At 45.5% G+C, this 16,461-nt stretch overlaps 1 protein-coding gene across 26 annotated transcripts in view; it reads right to left on the bottom strand.

The window, feature by feature from the left end:
- rims2a (regulating synaptic membrane exocytosis 2a) overlaps positions 1–15,712 on the bottom strand; it is a 149,104-nt gene extending 133,392 nt beyond the window's left edge. For all 26 annotated transcript variants that reach the window (XM_084358423.1, XM_084358424.1, XM_084358416.1 and 23 more), the window contains exons 1-2: positions 15,504–15,712; positions 14,783–15,004 (exon numbers count right to left, since the gene is read on the bottom strand). In XM_084358423.1, coding sequence (XP_084214549.1) covers positions 14,783–14,988 — 206 coding nt within the window. In that variant the 5' untranslated portion in view covers positions 14,989–15,004; positions 15,504–15,712. The remainder of the gene's footprint in view (positions 1–14,782; positions 15,005–15,503) is intronic.
- Between the last annotated feature and the right edge of the window lie 749 nt (positions 15,713–16,461).

The following is a 16,461-nucleotide window of genomic DNA, read 5'->3' as shown; positions in this document are numbered from 1 at the left end:
CTCCTGAAGATGAGGTAACAACTGCTAGCTTGTTTATGTCCATAGTATTGTCCATAGCCAATGGCACACTTAAACGAGTCAGACTACAAGTTACGTATGACAATGAAACAATGACTAATATCTACTATGATCAAATCTGCATGTAACAACTTTTAATTCTGGCACAAGAGTGTTTATTGTTAACGTGATTTGGGGAAGGTTAGCACAATTATGGAAATAAGTTATATTAACTTTTAGCACTTTGGTCCCGTGTCATGCTTCATCATCTTATTTGTGTTATGTGCTGTCTCAGCACTTACATAGCCTTACAACCTGATGGCAAACCTATGTGACACAACAGATATACATCGGCCACTGCTATTGGTGAATGTCATCTTACTTGCTGACGGGGCGATAGCAGTCAACAAGGTGACTATTGTCCGATACTGATGTTCAGCCAATAAATCAGTGTTTCTCTAGTATACAGTGTGTAATAATACCCATGTTGTGTATTTGTAAAGACATGTCTGAAATGTGGAGGCGCCACTGAAAAAGGAGATGGGGATGGAGATGGTGGATAGATGTGATAAAATAATATGAATGAAATGAAATTACTGTAAAAATCAAGCAGAAACTCCAACCACCTTAAACAAATGTGTGAGGGTACTCCACCAAAGCACATAAGAAAAATCAACATGCAAGGTGTAAGACTGTGTCAGCATTACCCCTGCAGGATATATAAAACAGAAATCTCCCATTGTACCACCTCTACTGTACATCCCCTGCAAATCTCCAAGAAAAGGAGAGAGCGCACTAAAAATAGCAGCTCATTTAAAGACAGACGATTAGGACTTGAGACACCTGTTCATTCTACCTCTCCAATAAATGCCAGAAGAAGTGCTACTTAACACTTTCTCTCCACCTCAGAGAGGATTAGGGGCAGGGGATAGAGCGCTGATAACTTCCTCTGGCACGGGGCGCTGGCACAGCGCGATTGGCAGGGCAGGAGGGACGGTGAGAGGGCAGGCGCCTCGGTGTGGAGGGGTTGGCCAGCTACCACAGCTGGGCCTTAGAAAGCACAGATAGGATTGAATCCGCAGGGCACACTCATCAGAATAGGCAATCTAACAGCGCACAAGCCAGACCTCCTGACCAAGGACTAATATTCAGATTGTCAAACAAGAGTTGGCAACAGCAGATTTTCTGAGCAACGGGGAAGTGGCTAATCTGCTGCCAAATATAACTAAAATCCATCTGTTTCCTTAGATTACCTGCCAGGATTCAATTGAGCTGCTCCATATCTCCCCTCCTGAGAGATTTCCAAGTGGCAAAGAGTCAGCTAATCACCCAGCAGCCCACACATTCACAAGTGTATTTCCATGCAAGGCTTACAGGAAACATATGCACAATATTCATTTTAATACAGAGTTTATTGTACAGTGGAAACATATCAACTATACGAGTCACAGGCAGTGATACACCACGTTTGTGTTCTTGCACATATGTGCTTGTTTGCTTTGGTAATGGTGTGTGTACGCACATGTCTCTCTCTGTATGTGAATGCTTGGTTGCTTCTCCTGTCAGCCCACTTTATTCATCCTGACACAGATACATTTTATTCTGGCTGTGATCAGCACTTTCTTGGCAGCTGACATTGCCCCATGCCAACGTCACAACTCCTCCCATACACGGCTCAACAGCTCCACCGGGAATACTCTGGAAACTGAGCCCCAACGCCACCACGGCTAGGTCACCGCCTCTGCGTTAGCCCGATCTCTAGCTCCAATAGCCAGACAGAGATGGCTGAATGCAGCTCCATGTCCTCCTCTAACCCTTTACTACACACGGTGCAGCATCAAGCCACTCCTCGAGCACCAATTCTGTCCGGTCTTGCTATTGCCGTATTATTTCCAGTCGCATAGTCAGCAAAAGCCTAGTTTCAGACTTTCCTCTTGGTCTCTTTAGTGAGAGACTTGTAAGAGGAACATCTCAGGTCTGATCTAAAAGAAATAAGAGCACCAGCTAAAGAAAGTAAATGGTGGTAGAATTAGTGATGATTGCCTACTATTTTGATCAGCAATTAATTGTTGAAGTCACTTTTAAAGCAAAAATGCTACACATTTTGCTGCTTTTCTTTGTCAGTCATGGTAGTAAATAAAGAGTCTCAAGGTTTTGGACTGTCGGCTGGACAAAAGAAGCAATCTGAAGACATCACTTTGGGCATTTATCATACACTTACACACATCATACACAGCACATTTCATAGACTAAAGATTAATCAATTCATCATGAAAATACTCGCCAGATCAATCGATAATGAAAGTTATTGTTACTTGCAGCCCTAACATGATCATATTTCCAATTCACTGTCGCTATCCAAACCTCGCCCTCAGCTCAACTCCCATCAGCGCCACATACAAAAAAACCTCTCGATGATGTTGTTGTTCCTGTCTGCGAGCAGTAGGCGGGCTGTACTGAAACTGCAGTCAGCTGTCTGTGTCTCACTCTGGGCTATAATAATAGCCCGGCCATGGCTAACAATAGAGAGGTAATAGATACCCTGCCTATTGTTGGCCCGGCCTGCTCCACTCCTTCCTGTCCCAATTCAACGCTACAGCACGTCACTATTAGCTTGCTTAACTAAACTGCATACAGTGTACACAGGCAGACGAGCACGGGGGCAATGTGATATCACCTCACCGCAAACAGGTCACACCCATCACTTTGCTGAAATATTGCTGCCTAATGATGTTACGCATGCTGGAACTGTGCTATCCGTTACCCCGTGAAGTTATCATACACTGCGTAGACTACATAAGACCACGGGGGCTTTAAAGACTGGCACGTTCAGCCAAATAAACAGCTGTGACCACAATACTGTACGACTTAAATTAACTTGAACTCGCTGTCTCTCAACATCTGTCAGATGGCGGCGAGATCTGTTTGACTTTGGCTGCTGTAAAATCCCAAATCAAAGGATTCCCTTGCATTAGTCGCCTCTCCGCACAGATTTAAAGCCGACCAGCCAACCAACCATCCAAGCAGCCGCCCACTCGGGGATAAGGCGACCAGCTTTTACTCGCCGTCTACAGCAAACAGAGCCAACCCTGCACCCCGCCCCTCCTCCTCCTCCTCCTCCTCATGGCCTGATGCCTGGTGACTTTAAATGCCTGCATTTCCTGCCTTGAGATACTCCTTCAAATGATTGTATTTATGTTTCACAAAGGAGGATTTCTACGGTTGTGAGCAGCAAACACCCCACCCCCCTCCATCCCCACCCTCCTTCCTCGTTCCACTACTACACATCCAGGCCATCTCAGCATCACCATGGCGATGGCGGCAGTATCTCAGTGGGACGAGTGATATTAAGGGATTAGCGGGAGATCCTCCATCAGACTTCGGTCGAGGAGCACGATCCCGGGATCACAACATCGCCTCTCTGTGTCTCTGTCCTGATCAGTGTCAGATGATGGGGATGAAAAACAGGCCTCCTCACTGTTATTTTCACAGCAGATACTGTAGAACACGCAAGACTACAAAAACCGAGCAACCGTGAATTACGAATCCGTGGAATAATGCATTTAAAGCTCCCACAAAGCCACCTTCAGCCCTAGGCAGTGTGAGCAGTGGTCTATACGCTGTACAGTATGTCCTAGTGTAGGTTACATGGCAGCGCCTGTGTGTAAGGTTCAAACAGTGGGCTTATATAAGGGCCACGGCTGCATTAGTGACGTTATGATAACGGCTGCTCTTTATCCTCCCTTATTTATGTCAGTCGGCTGCCTCAGTAATCTACCTACAGCAGCATCTACTGTACATGTAAAGCAGTGTAATGTTACTAAACATCGAACTACTGATCCCTGCCAGACCTCTGACAACAATAAGCAATTCAGACAGACAAGGGGAGGGAATTATGATGGCACTAGACAGCAATAAAAGTGAGAATATAAATAACGTGCAGGGCAACAGGAAATAAATGATCTAAAAAAAATAAATAAAGCAAGCAGGTTCAGATCATTATCAAAAAATACATAGTATGGTTACTTATTGTGTCTTCTGATGCGAGCAGGGATTGCATAAGCAAATGTAAAGTTTCAGAATCACTGCACCAATCATTACATAATAAATTCTACTGTCTGGTTGTGAGGCCTCTACGGAGCTAATGTGTGCGAGTGTGTGGGCATTTCATTGAGAGTGTACTACGTCTGTGTGCGCGTGTCGGATGAATACGGGGAGGCTGCATTTGTTTATAGAAAGCGCAGGATGGTTTGAGTTTTTGGGCCACACAAAGGCGTATTAGAAGGACCGGCTAGGCAGCGTGCACGTGTTTGAGTCACCAGCTTGCACCTGCTCCGACCAGCTGAGTCTTGAATGAGCAGAACAGACACACAAACACACGCAGGGAAGGAAAGATTAGAGCGCCCTGTGTAAACTACCGTTAGTAAATATACCGGCTCACACACAGAGCGAGGCATCTGGGGGGTGGGACTTTTAACAGGTCATTTTATTGCCTGTTTTAACATTCATTCAGGTTTAGTAGCAGTTCTTACACCCACGTACCTCATTATTTCATCACTGAAATGAGAAACATGTCACCATAATCCACATTTTAGGCCTTTATCCAACACACCTTTCTGTTTAGTCTCTCAATACAGGGTCAAAATCTAGGACAAAACACCAAACAAAGGTCTGAGCTGTGTTGTGTTTCCCTTTTAAGGATTTGCAATGTGAAAACTAGCTTATTTTGGGTGTTACTTTACCAAAAATAGGACTTATTAAGGTGGCCCATATGAAATGTATGAGCAAGCATTCTGGGGTGAGTCTAACTTTGCTAGAGTTGTGTCTGAAAAACTTAAAAACTCCTTCAGAAGCAGCAACATTAACTTGAGCTAATGTGCTAAAAGGATGTAAGTTCAGCAGCTGTGACCGTGTCAGCAGTTGAGCTGAACATGAAATGATAGTTCAACATTGTGGGAAATGCATTTTGTTGTCTGCGTTTTGTTGTCTTTACAAAAGCTATATGAGAAGATACACACCGCTCTGCCTTTATTGTCTGTATACACCATATAAAGCTAGAGCTAGCAGGATATTAGCTTACCATAAAGACTGCAACCAGGGAGGAAAAAACAGCCCAGTTCTGTCTATGATTAAAACCCTAAACAGAGAGCTTATAGTTCTGTTTGTGCATAGATTCAACAAACAAGATAACATATTAATTAATGAGCTGTTAGGTGGAATGATTACACTTTTAAAAGAGCCAGGCTAGCTGTGTCCGCCTGCCTCCTGTCTGTATGTTATGCTTAGCTAATCTCCAACTGCACTTTGAGCAGTTTTTCCTAAAAAGCTAACTATTAATCCATCCCATTTCCCAAATTGTAACATTTTGTAACATTTTTGTAACATTTTTTTCATTTAATATTCAACAGCAAGCTTGTTAACTGCGAGTCTTGAAGTCTGACTTTCTTTGTTACCTCAATAAACTACCATGTTTGCACTCGGTTCTATTTGAATGCCCCTAGCCTGCTTAGCTGTGACACATCATGACAAATTGTTCAACATTTCTGCAGAGTTTTGTGGGACACATGTGCTTATTCCCTTTTCATTACTAGCTGCTACAACTTGCTGTAGATATTGAACAACAAGGTAATTAGTGAGCATGCTAAGAACAAGCCACAAAGAGTGCGGTAATTGATATCAGTAAAGTGGGATGAGATATCACAACGCAAACTGTAATAATACACGACAAAAAAGAGGTTAAAAAAAGAAAATCATAATAAAACTTCTTTACCATCGCAAACAGCCAACAAATACACTGTTCCCTTCAGTACTCCTTAGGAAGCTATGCCCCCGAAATTCATGGACGTGCATAGCGAACACCAACAACTGGGCGAGGTGATCAACAGAGAAAATGGCAGAGCGTCAGCCGCCCGACGCTGAGCTAGCCTCAATAAGAAACATCACATAGGTGATGACGTGTAATTCCAAGGGGAAGAATGTGAGGTCTGCCGAAGCAAGCGAGTATTTTCCTACCAAGTTGGCAAGGTAATATCTCTGATGTTATTTACATTTATTTATGGTGTAGCTGTGTTGCCTGGAAGCGTGCGCGTGGGAGAGGGTGACTAGCCTGTAGTGCACACAAACACTTATAGCTAGCAGAACTTAAGTACAATGAATTTGACAAAAAAGTGACTGCATCTTTGAGAAGGAATTTACCAATGGCATTGCTCTTTCATCAGCGCTGTTGATTGACTGAATCTATTCTCTCTTCATGAGGAGGTCTTCTGTCTTACTGGTGGTTAGAGTTTGGCCTATCAGCTTCTTTGCCTTGCTGCCTGGCTCTCTTGAACGCCTAAATGACCCCAGGCCTTGCTGCCTGTTTAGATGCCTGGCTGCTTGCCGGCCACTGCAGAAAAGCTGAATGTCTCCACTATTAATAGTCCAACTAACAGCATGAGGGTTCTTGCGCTTTGAGTGCAATCAGCTTGAGTTGACCTGGTGCCACGCTCCACCTTTGGTAACTGGCCATTGAGCAGCCTCGTAACTGTCCTTCTCTATCCAGGTACGTCCGTTTCTCTCTTCTGCTACACGGACACAAATCTAGAGCTGACTGTTGTACAGCAGGCCCTGTGTCACATGTTTGTGACTGATTTAGCTGATTCACACATCATCCACAGAGTAACAACTAACTGGTGTATCCTAGTCAGAATGAAAACCTGGATAATTTGAGCACTCCGCCATACGGAGTGGAGAGATGTCTTTTTTTCTCTGACCTTTCAGGGTTCAACAATCATAAAACAAACCCTGAGGGAATGTGACGGGGGAGAGAAAAGTCACCACACCTCACCATCCGTAGTATCTACACTGACACAGCACCTGTCCCACGGCCTTTACAGTTTGAAAAATCACTGACAAACATGTTCCCTCAATTAGTGTGTGTAGCATCGAGGCCGTGAGTGTGCTGTGCTGGATTTGTCTCAACTGTGTCGTCACAGTATCCCACGGTTTTTACAGACACATTTAACATCAACGCTGCCAGCTACTCTATAGCAGGCACATATGTTCCTCAGAAGCACTAGGCTTCCCTCAGAGGGTCAGATGCTGTATATCTTCCTCTACATTGACTCTACTCAGGGTGGATGGGGACGGGGGATGGGCAATAAAAGTGATAAAGTGGCCCCTTCTCAGTGCCTTTCGCTCTCACATTTCCACTCTCAGTGCCCTCGTTGGCTCAGGCTACCTTTTTGCGTTTTCTATTCGTCTCCTTTTTTTCTGTGTTCCCCTTCATAAGCGACCGTTCAGCTCTATCTGCATTTGTATTGCATTGTCTCAATGAGGCCACTCTCTGCACAGCATGCTGGGAGGCTTATGTAACGACAGGCCAGATGTTCTAGTGCTGGAGCTGTGGTTCTGTTCGGACTCAGTCCAGGATCACTAGTCACTAATGTTGCAATCATCTGGGGAAGGTAAGCCACTGGATCACATTTTTTAAATACTTTTTCATATGCAAGCTGGAGTACGAACCATGGAGCTGGAGGTTTGAACTGCTGACCTTAATATACAAGGTATCTGCTTATGATTTCAACATTAACCGCCTAAAGTCTGTTAATTATCAAAAACTTGCAGCAGCTCAAGGCACTGTTGACTAATTATTTAACACATACAGCAAAAAGGGATCGCCTTGTGCCGCAGTGTGCACTTTATTATACATTGCTATAAATACACAACATCACTTTTGCTACTTAACACAACCTACTTCTCATTCTAAAATATTTTCCCACTGTCATGTTTCGCCAAGGGCATTTCAAACTGCGCAGCCAGGGGCAGGAAAATCCCTTCAAACTTTGCTTGAGGGATAAAAGCCCAGAAGAGAATAAAACCTATGCTGACAAATGCAGATGTTATTTAGAACAAAGCCCTGAGAGACAATAGAGCCCCGATGCTGTGCTGTGTGCCACGCCAGAGAATAGCAGGCTATGGGAGATGGCAGGCTGATTGCTCTGTCAATGAGGACTGAGGCTGTCATATCAGCAACGAGACCTGATAGCATCTCAGACGTCAATGTCTCTCCTCTCATTTTCTCTCTGATGTTCTCTTCTCCTTTCCTGTCCTCCCGTCCCTTCTCATTTCCTCTCCTCTCTCCCATGCTAACCTGCCCTACACTCTCCTCTTGTCCTGCCCTCTTGTCTCCCTTTTCTCTTCTATCTCGACTTATCCTCGTGTGTCCTCTCCGCTCTTCAGATTAACCCAGAAAACAAACAAAACTGACACTGAATTGATCCTAGTAACAAGTTTTGCTGTCCTGATTGAACCTCCTCTGTGACGTGGAGCCGTACTATCCAAAAACTATTAAAAATACATCAATGAGTCACACTGTTCTTGGTACTTGGTGACATGTTCTTTTATTAACCTGAACATAAGCACTGTAGTTTATTTTGAGCCAATCACACATACGCTGTCCTAAAAATAGTCCCCAACAAATGCATATTTACTCCTGTTTGAGTGATGTTAGCTAAAATTACCACTCCCAGCTGAAATAACCCAGCCGTTTTAAATCTGCAGAAATCAATATGTTTAAATGGACAATTGTTCAAATGGCTGTGTGTCATGTGCAAGGTGAGGATTATCACACCACCCCGCAGTCACGCAGCATTTTAGCATCAGTCTCACCACTCTCATCAACCTCTGTCTCCTCGTATTCCACAAAAAAGTCTCTGATAAACCCGCTGCACACTACCTGCCCAGCACCTGATGGCACTCTTACAAAGTTAGCAGCTAGTTACCAAACACAGCAGAGCAGTTCGCAGGCTAAAGGAAACATTATATTTCTCAATAGCTGGATATTTAACTTGCATCCACCAGTTTGCACGAAAATTCAAATAAATGCAACTTGACGTGTAAGCAGTCAACTGTTTGCTAACATGCTAGCCGTGAAAAACTTGTTACTCCGCCTGCCCAGCACTATATGGCAGCCTCACAAAGTTAGCAGCTAGCTAGTAAACACAGTAGAGTTTTAAGCTAGCTAAAGGAAACAGGATATTTTCTCAGTAGACGGTGTGGAGGAAAACAGAGCTAGACTGACACTTGAGGGTGGATGGCCAGAGATACAACTGCAGATGAGTGCTGCTGGATGTGTAAGTAGGTCTCTGTTAGCCAACATGTTAGCGGTAAAAGCTTTATCTGCCTTGTGGTGTGGGCTTGTGTCTGAGTGCCGTAGACAGGGCAATGAAGCCAAGAAGTACTGAGAGACACGCTAACACAGTAATGGCTCATGGAATTTGTAACCCACAAGAAAAATAACATTAGCCTACAGAGAACATAGCAACACTGTGACTTAGCCAAGGCAAATCTGTAGCATAGTTAGCTACATTCAGACACTTTCAGGCAGCTGCAGAGGTGTATAGTACAGGACAACACAGAAAAGGCAAATGAAGAGTGAAAAAGAGCACATACAAGTACAAGGCTGGAGGCAATCTGACAGATACAATAGGTTAATGACTGAAATGTATATATAGACAGATGGACAGGAGAGCACCAAAGGACCTCGACACTGAAGTAACGTAACTTCACTCCCATTATAGCACCGCTTACGAGCAACTTGTAAATATATAATCTCATATATTATATATCATTTTAACGACGGGGACTGTGTTCTAACCAGATTTCGCCGTCCAGCTGAGCCAAACTACTTGATAACACGCCAACCTCCCAGAACCAAAACACATTGTTACTTTAATTGGCATGATGATGTATTCATTTGGCGTGCTTTCTGCTTTATAGAGTCAAGACAGCATCCAGTCTTCCACTTTCTCCCTCTCCCTCTCCCTCTCCCTCCCTCTCTCCCTAGGGGAAAGTGATGGGGGATGGGAGTCTCTGGAACCAACGCTCATGACAGAATCTGCTCTTTGCATGGGAAGGCGAGTGAGCATGGGTGAGTGAGCTAAGGGAACAAGAGGAAGGCAGGGAGAGAGAGAGTGTGTGTGTGTATACTGTATATTGTCCAGTGGGAAGCTTCTGAGCATTGCCTCGCCTCATTTCACAACCATAGGTCTCTCTCTCTCTCTCTCTCTCTCTCTCTCTCTTTTAAATTCAAACATGCTTTATTGGCATGAACATGACTAAGTACAGTATTGCTACAGCAGGTTGTACAATGGAAGTATCATCATTTAGAAAACTACATTATATTACCACACTGTACTGTATGCAACAGCATATCGCATGTTATACTATGTTACACAGATGTAATTACATCTTGAAGGAGCTCGGTACAGTTTCAAGTGTTGTTTCAGTGGTTTCCTCACGTTGCCCTGCTTATGACTTTGATTTTGGAGCAAAATTGGCTCCTACAGAGCACCAGGAAGTGTCGCTGTGCCCGTGGCCCTTGTTTGCAGAGCTTACACAGTGTGTTTTCTTTGTGTTGCCAGGTTAAGCTGTGGTCACTTCATCTCTATTAAGCTACGGTCTCAGTTTTCGGTCACTCACAGTGCTCAGAAAGTCTTAACATTAATGAACACATATAATAACATTGAAATTTGCATGCTTAGTCCACTGTAACGTGTGCACACTACCACTGCTCTCAGAGGGACTGAGATCCTACTGTATGGCCTCTAGGGACACAGGGGCCTCTCTGTAGCTCTAACCCCAGCTGGTACACTGAGCTCTCTAGCACTATCAGATAAATGACCAGGACAGGGGGGGACGAGGTGTGTGAGTGTGCAGTCGTGGTGGGGGAAGGGAGGGGGAGGGGGGGTAACAGAAAAAGGAAATGGGATGTGATCAATCAAAGCTAATTCTAGGTCAATGCTCTTCATGCTGAACACACACACCAACACCAACCCCCCTACACACCTTTCACCATAGCTGTGTTACATGCTAACCAGGCCCATGTTTTACCTTCCAAATCCGGGTGGAAAGAACTGTTAATGGACAGGTCAGTCAAAGTGCACTGGTCATAAAGAAAGAGGTGATTTTAAATAAAGATTTCTAGCTCTTAACTCTTTAATTAGTCGTGTAAACAATTCAGCTCCAGTCAAAATGTAATGTCAAAATCAAATAATGAATATCTTGTGGATTCTCATCACTATTACCTCCCAGGGTGCAGTATAGTGTAAACAGAGATGATGGAGTACTGTAAATAGTTACACTGTAGCAGTGTACATAGCAGCAAGGTACTATTCAAAATAGAGCTGAGATATATGGCTAAAATTAAAAGGGCAACACAGCAATTCTACACATCAGCTGACTCATTATGAAGAGTAATACTCTGGGCCTGGAAAAGTATTAAAAATGACTGCAAATTGAAAGACGTGCTGCAAAAAAAGTGTTTCCAGGTATGGGAGGGTGTAATAAAGAGATTATATGAAGTTGCATTCTGGGTAAAATACTGTAAAACTCAATACGAAAATAAATACGAAAAAACACCCACTAATATTTTCAATGTTTGGGTCCCTGTGACAACAATAATCTCAGATGGGGGTCTTTACACATTTTTCTCTGAGATCTCTGAGGTAAAGCCTCTAGACACAGGATACACAATGGGAACTTGGGGCATCCTTCATTGTGTGCAACAAAAATGGGGGTGCCCAAATATATGGCAGAGCAGCAGACACCTCAGAGCCCGGGAATAGCTGCATCTCAGTGGGAGTCCCTTCTACGAGGCAGCCAGTATAATTAGCACTGTCAAAGGAGGTCCCTGAGCGATTGACACAGTCCCCCCAGTCGAACACTGTCACAAGGAAGAGGAGGGGCGTGGATATTTACTGGGATGTGAGTAGATGTGTGTTATGATACTGGTCACCTAGAGGTCAAAGCTTTACCTTCTTTCAGTGCTGAGATAGTAAAGTGTGAGCTTCAATATCAGCTCCTGCACTCATAATACAGGTAACACGATATGCAGCCAGAGACACAGAAACAATGACAAAGCGTTAGAGGGTAGAGGAGTTAGGATGGAGAACATTACTACCCCCTCCTGCTCCCCTCTCCTAGCCACCAAGCAGAACCAGGAAGCAGCCCCAGAGGGCTGGAGGAACAGGGAGAAAGGAGAAGTGGAGCCCCGGGCGTTCTGTGGGTCACCCCATCACAGGCAGCTGATGCCTGCCTGTAGGATACACAGCGTCTGGGTGGGTGGGGGTGGGGGTCCCATGACCATCATTACTGTACTGCTCAGAGACTCACTGATGCATGGGAAGCGAGGGTAGCTCCAGTGTAGTCAGTTTAATGGAACAAATGCACCTGGAGCCATGCTTAATTGTACACGTTTCTGTTAAGATTCTGAGCTGAACTCTGCGACTGCAGCTTTGATGAGCTTTCTAGGACAGATTTCTACGAACGAGCTACAGATATGTAGAGCGCCGCCTAACGGACTTAAGGAAAAGGATCCTCGTTGGTGCAACACATCTTCTGCATACACACACGTACAGGCCGGCTAAGAATGAGCAGGCTAAGAGAGAGTAGCTAATTACATGCGAGTCAGCAGCTCTGGATTTCCATCCACGCTCTCTGTAGCACCTCCAGTGAGATGACAGCAAGTTGGCAAGCCCTGCAGCTGGAGGCTTCTCTCTCTCCTCTCCATCCCTCCATCCTCCCAGGATTCCCTCTGTTAGATTACACACTTCGATGTTCAAACTGCCACTTTCCCGAAAAGCCATCCAAGCCGCTGCGGGATTGGACCGTGACTGTGACAGCGCAGACGCACGGGCTATAGGGTTGGATGTTGCAGTGTGGGTGTTTGCTTCCGACATTAAACGCTACCGAGCATCCAATGACAAGTTAATCCACTGCAGTTGCACCTATGCCAGTGCTGAGCATATCAACGCTGCTTTAGGATATGTTATGCTTGTGTGATTCATAGGTAAAGAAAGTGGGGATTTACTGTTTTGATGACTCATGATGAGTCACCTTGTACATATAGAGAGAACACAGGAAAACTGCTGTGTGAAACACTGAAAGAAAACTTTACTTTCAAGGCCAAAATGGGTCATGGGGTCTTCTAAAACACAACAAAATGGTGGCAGACAGCCCTTAATATTAACTCTGTGTCTTTAGTCAGCTCCTAAGCATCTGCAGCACAGGCCTGCTGGCGAGATAAAACCCCAGGTAACCAAGGCATGCAGGAGAGAAGCCATGCTGGAAACATAATTCTTATGCAAATCAGCACACAAGCAATCGATACAAAGGCCTCTTTGACTGCCCCGTGTCTTGTATGCTTTCAGCTTGTGTGGCCTGCAATCAGAGTTACCTAACATTATGGTGAGACAGTCAGTCAGTCAGTCAGTCAGTCAGTCATGTCCCTCCTCAAAGAAGAGGCCTCTTCTGCCCATGCTCAGTCATGACAAGGCTTTGACATCACTGTCAGGCTAAAGAGTGACTAAAACTGACAATCCCCTTTACCTCAGAGAAAGAGAAATGGGGAAAAAACACTCAGCTATTGGGGAGGAGAAGGGGTTGGGGGCGAGGAGGTGGGGGGTAGTGAAAGCAGGGAGAAGGCGGAAAAGGCCTGGATGATTCACACAGCACGCACCGCAGCGGCTGAGGTAGCCGTGTCTTGGAGTACATGAGTCATGTTTATCATGCAGCAGCACTTGGTTGGGATTGCACAACTTTCCCTCCATTAGGAATGCTGCCATGTTGCAATCATTTACCTGATGATGGAAAACAAACGAGCCCTAATGCCTCTAGAAAGCTCCCGGTGATAGTCGTGCACATCTCTCACACTAATGTCACCAGCCATGCTGTGAGGCTGCAGCAACAGCAAAGCCTGCCAGTGATCTCTTAGCAGAAATTTGGACAGACACACTCTTACTCATCAGTTATCGCCTGAGACGTGGCCAAAAATTTAAGCTGAATTTCCAATAAAACAGTCCAAACACTACTGAGCGTGCAAGCGTGTGCATCATCTTCATTGAAGGAGGAAAACTACAAGAAAATCAACAGGATGGGTACATTTAAGGGCCCCCGCCCCGAGATCCTTCTCCTCTCATTAGCCCTGGCTCTCCAAAGAAGGCCAAACCAAATTTTTAATTAACAATACATCAACTGAGTGTGCTTTAACGACCGGGGCAATACGGCAGAGTGTAATACTCCTCCATAAAAGCTAGAGTTATGGCTCACGCGGCAAAGGTTAGAGCGATGATGGCGGAAACAGTCCCGGTCCACCTTAAAAACTAAAACCCCACAGTGGACAGCGCCGTGGTGCTGAAACAGCTCCGAGCGACATCTGTACACAAGAGGAGCAGGGGGGTGAGGGGTGAGGGTGGGGGGAGGGAGAGGGGGAGGAAGGGGGACGACGCGAGACTCTAACGCTGAACATCACACACACCCCGCGTGCGCCATCGCCACAAAGGACACCTTAAATGATCCTTCCAGTGTCATATTGTGTAATCTCGGTGACGTTCGCGGGGAAAGGTTAAGCAATTTGGCGTGCTTTTTACGTGAAAATGGCGCCCGTTGCTGCTAACCCTGCCCATTATAGTACCGCTACAGCTCCAACAAAGTGAGGGGGGGAGAGAGAGAGAAAAAAAAAAGAGGTTGGAGTGTGTGCCGCATTATAAAACACGATACTCAGCCATTCAAATAAAGTGTATGAAAGAGAGGGGGGGAGCCGAGAAGCGGCAACCCCAGCTCACCTTGGTTTCCTGTCGGCTAGTGGTCGACTATTTAAGCTCTGGCTTGGATGTCAAGAGGCAACATGATCCACCAGCATCTCACAGAGAGACAATTACAGACACACACACTGTAATAACAACCCACAAACACCCGGGGTTATTGACAGCCCCGACAGCTCCCTCCACAACCGCCTTTCTCTTACTTTAACATCGACTGTTCCTTCGCTTCCTCCTTCTTCTGTCGGTCCATGACACCGAGGATGATCTTCCTCTCATCCTCGGTGAGGTGGCTGAGGTCCGGCATCTCCGGCATGGCGCCGGCCGCTGAGGCAGCAGCAGCGGCGGCGGCGGCAGCAGCAGCAGCAGCAGCAGGGCCAGGGCCGCCCCGGGGCCCGTGTGGAGCAGACATCTTTTACACACAGTGGCTACAAATAAACGAGAAAAGCACCGTCAAGCAGCAGCAGGACGATATTCATGTTCACATTTCATGCTGTCACAATTCAAATTGGCGGTGAAAAGGAGGACGGGGGGGGGAGTTCGCTCCCAGGCACCGTGAGACTCTGAGGCGGCATGGAGGGAGTATCATGCACACAGTAACACCGCGCTGCAGGAGTAAAAGCGTCAAAATGTTAATTACAGGCTTCATCCTCATCTATTAAATGCTCATAATGGAGTTATCAGATAGGCTGCAGCCGGAGTGAGCGGTGCCTGCACACTCAAGCTGTTGCAGGCTGACAGCAGCACATTTACACATGAAAATATCTGTGAGATTAAAAAACAGACGCCCTTAAAGGAAGCAGGAGCGCACAGGCTGCAGGCTACAACCTTCAGGTATTCCCAACACAAGCCTCCCTCCATCCATCCATCCATCCAGGGGTAGAAAAGTAGAAGAAGAAGAAGAAGAAAAAAGCAACCAACTCTTGCCTTTTATTTTGCAGTCATGTTAAATCCTGTCTAACCCATCGCTGCCATCCTTTAGAGAGGTTTCACTCGCATGGTGGAATAAAGGAAGGAAAAAGGTGCCCGGTCCTTGTTTTGTTTTCGTTTTTGGGGGGAGTCCGTAACCCTCCTCTGTCACTCTGGTTAGCTCGCTTTCCTCCAGGTTGGTAATTCTTGGAGATTTCTTAAATGCACAAAAATGGATGCAATGAGAGAGAGAGAGAGAGGGAGAGGGAGGGAGATAGAGAGAGAGGGGGGAGAAAGAGAGAGAGAGAGAGAGGAGGGGAAAAAAATCCAGATAGGAAGAAGAGGCGGAGCGATGGAAACACGTAGAGGAATAAAGCCGAGAGGACGCGCTGGATGTTCATTGACAGCAGGCACACAGCAGCAGCAAAAACACGGACTGGAGGAGGAGGCTGTGTGCAGCTGGAGCAGCACTGTACAACAGGAAGAGCCTGATGCATATTTCATAAGCAGATCATGAGCACTGTGAGAGAGAGGGGGGAGGATAAATACAGAATATGACTAGTGACAGTGACCGTTACTGCAGGTGAGGCTGTGTTTCCGGTCAGTCCTGCTTTTATTTATTCAGTGTACAGTACACGAGGCGCTCTGCTGCCTGATGATGTGAGAAGTGTTGATGATACATGTAGGGAAGGAAAGCTCGAGCAGTTACACAACAAACAGTCGTGTCAGGAAACAACGTGAATGTGGGTATTTGATGATTTAAAGAGAGTATCTGAGGGTTTGGACTGTTTGGTCAAACAAATAAAGACATTTGGAGACGTCACCACGGGCTCTGGGAACTTCTGTTTCCTGACATTACACAGATGAAATGATTGCTCTGTTAACTGAGAAAATAACTGGTAGATTAATTGATATTAAAAAAAGAACTGTTTTTTCAAATAGTTTGTCAGCTAATTAGAAAAACTGTGGATCACAG

This window comes from Pagrus pagrus, assembly GCF_965226575.1.
Source record: "Pagrus pagrus genome assembly, chromosome: 7".
Lineage (NCBI taxonomy): Eukaryota > Metazoa > Chordata > Actinopteri > Spariformes > Sparidae > Pagrus > Pagrus pagrus.
This window is presented reverse-complemented; position numbering and strand designations above follow the sequence as displayed.